The sequence below is a fragment of the Miscanthus floridulus genome, chromosome 14, assembly GCF_019320115.1.
Source record: "Miscanthus floridulus cultivar M001 chromosome 14, ASM1932011v1, whole genome shotgun sequence".
NCBI lineage: Eukaryota > Viridiplantae > Streptophyta > Magnoliopsida > Poales > Poaceae > Miscanthus > Miscanthus floridulus.
In genome coordinates, this window is record NC_089593.1 from 17,678,905 (window position 1) to 17,685,589 (window position 6,685).

General features: G+C 59.7%; 1 protein-coding gene across 1 annotated transcript; it reads left to right on the forward strand.

Moving 5' to 3' along the window:
* The first annotated feature begins 2,147 nt into the window (after window positions 1–2,147).
* On the forward strand, window positions 2,148–4,558 carry LOC136503120 (uncharacterized). Its single transcript, XM_066498299.1, has 6 exons — window positions 2,148–2,473; window positions 2,553–2,973; window positions 3,037–3,381; window positions 3,463–3,850; window positions 3,921–4,037; window positions 4,116–4,558. The coding sequence occupies exons 1-6, from the start codon at window positions 2,148–2,150 to the stop codon at window positions 4,556–4,558; spliced, it is 2,040 nt and encodes a 679-aa protein (XP_066354396.1).
* The last annotated feature ends 2,127 nt before the right edge of the window (window positions 4,559–6,685 follow it).

Consider the following 6,685-nt stretch of genomic DNA (forward strand, 5'->3'; position numbering starts at 1 on the left):
CGACGGGCGCTGCGGGGAAGAACAGAAGCTGGTCATCTGTGGCCTCCGGTGAGGCGCTCCGGCAGCCGCGGGGCGACGGAGGAAGGGATGCGCGCGAGGGCTCGGTCCAGTGCGGTGGTGGACTTCACGTGCGCACGTGAGGGAAAACAAGGGAGGCGTCGGTGTTTGCTGCGGTGCAGCACAGCAGGAGCAAGGAGAGACGCTTGGAGTAGCTCGGTCTTCGGCTTAAGCAAGAAGGCAGCAGGCTTCGTATACAAGAAGCCGAGGGAGACCGACAGGGCAGCACGGTACCACGCGGCCAGCAGTGGCGTTCCAGCGCGCGGACAGGAAATTGAAAGGACACGGCAGCACAGCAGGGGTCCGCAGAGCCGTACGCGACGTGGACGGCGTCGCTATGCAGCGATGGTGCCGGTGAGCCAAAACGCGGTGGCCGGCCAACAAGCCAGGCAGCGAGTCGGCACGAACAGACAGTGCAAAGATGGGACGAGTCACCCTGGCGGGACGCGAAGACAGAGACAGGCATGACAGGCTGCAGCGGAGAAAAGAAAAGAAAAAGAATAGTCGGTCAAATATACAGTGAGAGAGGACAGAGTGGCCTGACAGGTTAACGACGGCACGGTTCAATTAAGCTAGGAAATATATTATGCGTTGCGAGCAAAAGACAAGGCTCCTCTCTCCCATCCTGGGTCATTATCACCTCGCAGCCTACTCGCAGCGCTTCCGCTAAACCTGTGTGCCAGCCAGAAACAGACCATGCATGTTCTTGGCTGCTGAAACTGGAGAATATTAAACTAGTACTGTCACATAATCCTCCCTCGCTCACCTATGTACAAACTGTTGACTCGCTGGCGGTGACGAGTAGAAGTACAAAAATGTGGATTCCCAATGGAGAGCAATGCAGAGCCTCAGCGTTAACCATGACAAAATGGTTAGATAATTATTACACTAATGCGGGCTCCGAACTTGCGTAATTACACCCTGATAATATAAACATGTACAAAATTGTTATAATACTAGTCTGTACGCATCAGCAGGAATATAGTTTTTCCCGTGTCTTACTAGTAAATTGTGGTTAAATGTCCATGGGCGCACATTTGATTCGAGTCCACAAAACTGAGTCACAAGATTCGCTTATCGCCTCAAGTACGTTTTAAATTAAAAATCCGTGAAACTCGTTTCAAAAACTTTACTGAGGCCTAAATCGTGGTGCTAAAAAGGATCGTAACCCCGGGGTGTTACACCACCAAGCCAGGGGGAACGAAGGGGGCTCGGAAGGTGCTGAGGGCCGGCGGCTGCACTCTTCATGTGCGCCAAGACCGGCAGTCCCTCTACATCCCGGCCTAGCTATCATCGTCCAACCGTCATTGGTATCACAGTTGGTTCTACCTCCGCAACGACGACAGAGGACTTCCCCCTTATATCGGGCGGGTTGTAGAGAGTCAGCCAGAGAAATGGGGATACGGCGTCATCAAGGTCGATCAGCCTTGGCTGGAACCGCTCTTGAGGGCCTTGGGGAAGCTGCGTGACCACGGCCTTTCGGCGGCCATGGTCGTGGCGGCTTTTCACCGCCGGAGGGTGCTGCCGCTGATGGCTCGGCGGCGGCGGCTGTTTGAGATGACCCCGAGCGATCCGATCGCCGGTATCAGGATGTCCGCCCTCGCTCTTACCGACGACGAGACCCTGCGTCGGGTGAGAGAGGCGGTAGACGGGAAGCCGAAGATCGACGATTTGATGCCGTTCCCGATGCGCCCGTCGCGGGGGCACATTTCACTAGTAAGTTGGATGTTGCCGAGGCTTTCGCGGCCTTCTTGTTTTTCGCCTTTTTTGTCTGTTGTCTTACTTCGTCGTTCCCACAGGGGATAAGAGACGTGCGAGACTCCCCGCCGCCCGTTCCTAAGGACGCCCGGTGGTGAGCCGTGAACAGGGCGCGCGCCGAGGAGCAGAAGAAGAAGAAAGACGCCAAGGAGGCGAAGCGCACGAAGAAGCTCCTCGCGTGCGAAAAGCTGGATGCCCGTCGCCGGCGTTAGAAGCTCGACGGTCTCCCGTTGGAGCCGTCTCCCTCGTCGTCGGTGTCGGATTCTTCGGGCGACGGCGGCGGGCGCGAGGTGGGGACGGCCTGCTTGGAACACCTTCCCGACATTAGGGAGATGGTGCCCGGGGCGCCGGCAAGGAGCCTGACGCTCCTAGGAGGAGGAGGTGTCCCGGGGCCGGTGGCGGCCCGTCCCGGGGCCGAGGCCGGACCGCCCGAGGCGTGGATGTCAGAGGAGCGTGCCGTCAGCCTGATGGGCTCGACGGTGGAGGTGGAGCGAGCAACGGTGGGGGCGACCCCATTGTCTCCGCGAAGGGTCGAGGAGGAGCTGGGCTCCGGCGGAGGCCAGCTGGCACCGGTGGACACAGAGGCCGTGCTGCTGCCGCCACCGCCGCCATTGCAGAGGAGGGACGCAGTGAAGAAGCGGTTGGGCATCCACTCGAGGTGAGCATTTTGTTAGTGAAGTTTTTTAACATCTCCTGCTTTTGTTTTGGTCGCGGGTCTGACCGTGTTTTGCCTTCAGCCGGAAGCGTCAGGCGGAAGTGCCTGCCTTTGTGCCACGCAAGGCGCTCAAGGTGGGCACGGGTTCCATCGCCCTAGGGGCGGTGGACATACAGGAGTTGGTCGCCCAGGTAGGGGCTACCCAGGTGGCCGTGGGGCGAGAGGAGGAGGAGGAGCCTATACTCTGCGAGGCCGCAGCACCTGCAGCTGTCGAGGCCACTGTGGGTGCGGCCGAGACCTCCTCGGCCGTGGAGGCCACCGAGGGCGAGGTTGAGGTCGAGGCCCCCTCGGTTGTCGAGGCCACCGAGGGCGAGGTCGAGGTCGAGGCCCCCACGGTTGCCGAGGCCCCCCGGACCTCAGGGGCCGAGGTGGTGGAGATCGCGGCGCCCGGGAACTTCAGGGCCGAAGTGGTGGAGGCCGGAATGAGCGCGGCGGCCCTGGAGGTGGAGACGGAGGCGAGGCAAGCCTCAACCCTGCCGCCAATTTAGAGCGACCTTCCGGTACAGGGGAGCGCCCGGGAGGCGGAGGTCCGCCCGATCCCTACCGACAATGCTTCCCGGGGGAAGGGGGTGGCCGATGCCGGGGCAGCCAGCGCCGTGGAACAGCCGGCTTCGGCTTCGGGCGAGGGAAGTGCGGCCCTCGTGCGAGTGCGGCCTGAGCCGTACGGGTGGGATCACCCGCGCGTCTGGTGGCGGAGCCGGGACGACCCCGAGGGGGAGCCCATCTTTGCACTTGAGGACGTGGCCGAGGGGGGTCGCTGGGACACCCTCGAGCAGTACCATAGCCTGGCGGAACGGTCGCTGTGGACAGCGCTGTCCGTCGTGGCCAATGACCTGCCCGGGGTCTCGCAGGTACGTATCCCCCTTTTCTCGTGTGACGTCGTCTTTCTCCGGGTTTACTCGTAGTGCTCAACTTGTGTTCTGCCTATCCAGGAGCTCGAGGCCCGGTCTTTCAGGAAGTCGCTGTTCCTTCGGCGGGAGAGGGGCGTCTGGGACAAGCTCTGTCGGCAGAGGGAGCTGCTCGCCCATGCCAACGAGATTCTGTCGGCGCGGAGCGCGGAGGCGGAGGATCTCCGTCTTCGCTGTGACAACCGGGAGGCTGAGGCGGCCACGGCTCAGGGGCAGGTCGCCCCTTTGGCGGCACGGGTCAAGGAGCTGGAGGAGGAACTGACCCGTGTGGTCGACGAGCGAGACGCCTCCAACTCCCGGGCGGAAGAAGCGAGGGCCACCGCCATAGCCACCGCCGGGCAGCTGGGTGCGGAGCAGCGGGCACACGAGTTGACGAAAGGTGCCTTGGCAGAGGCTACCAAGGCGGCCGAGGGTGAGTCCTATTCCCTTTGTTTCGTTCGTTTTTTCATGCGTTCGACACCTGACTTCTTGTTGCGACGCAGAACTGGAGAAGGAGGCTTCCAGGGCAGCCGAGGCCTCTCGTGTCGAGGTCCAGCGCTGGAAGGAGAAGGCCGAGGCTTCTCAGGTCGAGGTCCGGTGCCAGGAGGAGAAGGCCAAGGGTGAGTCCCGTAGGCCTCGCGCCCCTGTTTGGCTTGTTTTCTTCGACGCTTAATCCCATTCTACTTGTTTTGGCGCAGGGTTGGACGATGAGGTCTCGCGGTTGACCGAGGCCTCCGCCGCGCTGCAGACAGTGCTCGATCGCGAGATCGAGGAGCACGACGTGCTGCAGAGCGCCGCTCGTGCCGTCTGCGAGGCCCTGGAGATGGAGGGGGTTCAATCGGGCAGCTCCCTTAGGAGCCGCCTGACTGCGTTGATTGGCCAAACACGTCAGCGATTGCGAGAGGCGCTACACACAGGCGTCAAACGCGCCCTAGCCGTTGTCTCCTCGCACTACGCCGGCGTCGACGTCGAAGGCGTCAGTGACGGCTATGTCCTGTCCGAGGATGCCGTCGAGGCCGAGGAGGAGCTGACGAGGCTAGAAGCGGCAGTCGAGGGCCCCGGCACGGCGTTGGCGAAGCTGTTCGAAGAGGAGGTGGTCCCTCCTTCGCCGTCTGCCGATGCGGGAGACCCTGCGCCTTGACCTGGGCCGAGGGGGCCATGTAATAAGTTAGATTTGTTACTATATCATGACGTTTGTGGCCGTCGAGGCCTTTGTGAGGTGCTTGTATATATATGCGTTTTTTTCTAATCGTTTTATTGTATTTCCAAGCCTCTGTCCTCTGTCTTGCCTCCGAACGCATCATCTGTAAAAACTCCCTTGGAGCCTAAGTTGTCCCTCGGGTAAAAGGTGGTGAGGGAGTTGCCGTAGCCCGGAGGCGTAGGTCGTTCTCACAGCTCGGCCGGCCTTTTAGCCTTGAGACATACTTTTGGTCCTTAGGTTCTTTACAAATGGTCTGTTAGAGCGCGCTAGAGAGAGTTTGGCGTAGGAATTTAACTGAAAATCGATTAAGAAATGGTGTCCGGGACTTAGGGGGGTTCCCCCCTTCTAGCCCCCGAGGGAGGCTCGGCCCTGCGGAGGCATGGCCGAGTCTCCCTTGAAGCATTATCGTAAAGCGTTTTACCTTCTGTTCCGATTTCTAGACAAGTCCTTTGAAAAAAAACCCCTCGGAGCCTGGGCTGCCTCTCGAGTAAAAGGTGGTGAGGGAGTTGCCATAGCCCGGAGGCGTAGGCTTATCTCTCGGCTCGGCCAGCCTTTCGCTCTTGAGGCGAACCTCTGATCCTTAGGTTTTTTCTGTAATCGACTTGTCCTAGTACGGGACAGGTTCCCCTTGATGGGGGTTTCTCGAAAAATTAGAACAACTAAAGACGCTTCTTTAATGTATTTCAAGAAACAAAATATACAATGCTTGGAAATTTAAGGGTAGAAATGACATAGCTATTCTATGTTCCAAGCGTTGGTGAAGATTTCGCCCTTCTCGTTGGCTAACTTGTAGGTCCCGGGCTTCAGCACTTGAGCGACGATGTACGACCCTTCCCAGGGTGGGGTCAGCTTGTGGTGGCCCTTGTTGCTCTGCCTCAGTCTCAGCACCAGGTCGCCCACCTTCAGGTCTCGGCTTTGGACGCGCCGGGCTTGGTAGCGTCGTAGGGCTTGCTGGTACCTGGCCGAGTGTAGCAGCGCGACGTCTCGGGCTTCCTCCAGTTGGTCGAGGGCGTCTTCGCGGGCAGTGCGGTTGCTTTGCTCGTTGTAGGCCTGTAGTCTCGAGGAACCGTATTCCAGGTCAGTGGGGAGGATGGCCTCGGCCCCATAGACCAGGAAGAACGGTGTAAATCCCATGGCTCGGCTCGGTGTATTCCTCAGGCTCCAAATGACCGATGGGAGTTCGGCAAGCCATTTCTTGCCGAATTTCTTCAACCGGTTGTGTATCCTAGGTTTGAGACCTTGTAGGATCATGCCGTTCGCACGTTCTACTTGGCCGTTTGTCCTGGGATGTCCTACGGCTGACCAGGCCACACGGATGTGGCGGTCGTCGCAGAATGTCAGGAACTTGTGGCCGGTGAATTGTGTCCCATTGTCGGTGATGATGGTATTTGGGATTCCGAACCTATGGATGATATCCGTAAAGAACAGCACCGCTTGCTCGGATTTGATCTGAGTGATCGGACGAGCCTCGATCCATTTGGAGAATTTGTCGATGGCTACCAGCAGATGGGTATAGCCCCCGGGTGCCTTCTGTAGAGGCCCAACCATGTCCAGTCCCCACACAGCGAATAGCCATGTGATGGGGATGGCTTGGAGGGCTTGGGCCGGGAGGTGCGTCTGTCGAGCGTAGTACTGGCATCCCTCGCAGGAGCGTACTAGCTTCGTGGCGTCGGCCACCGCTGTTGGCCAATAGAAACCTTGGTGGAAGGTGTTACCCACGAGCGCCCGAGGCGCCGCGTGGTGCCCGCAGACTCCCGCGTGCAAGTCCCAAAGTAGGGATTGGCCAGCCTCGGTGGTGATGCATCGTTGGAGAATACCAGATGGGCTACGCCTATACAACTCGCCGTTGCAGAGGATGTAGGTTTTGGCTCGTCGCGCAAGCCGTCGGGCCTCAGCTCTGTCCGCAGGAAGCTCTCCTCGAACGAGGCGATCAAGGAAAGGGACTCGCCAGTCCGTTCCTTGGTCGGCCTTGGGAGGCTCTGCGTCAATCGCCATGGCCTCGGGCTCAGCTGGCGGGGTCTCGGTGGCAGAGGGGGCCTCGGGCCCTGCGGTGGGCTCGGCCGATGG

What these genes read in the sequence shown, in the direction of transcription:
- LOC136503120 (XM_066498299.1), top strand. Translation starts at nt 2,148, where the DNA reads ATGGTGCCCGGGGCGCCGGCAAGGAGCCTGACGCTCCTAGGAGGAGGA. An exon ending in GGCTACCAAGGCGGCCGAGG is followed by an intron (nt 3,851 to 3,920) that starts GTGAGTCCTATT and finishes GTTGCGACGCAG; the next exon opens with AACTGGAGAAGGAGGCTTCC. An exon ending in CCAGGAGGAGAAGGCCAAGG is followed by an intron (nt 4,038 to 4,115) that starts GTGAGTCCCGTA and finishes GTTTTGGCGCAG; the next exon opens with GGTTGGACGATGAGGTCTCG.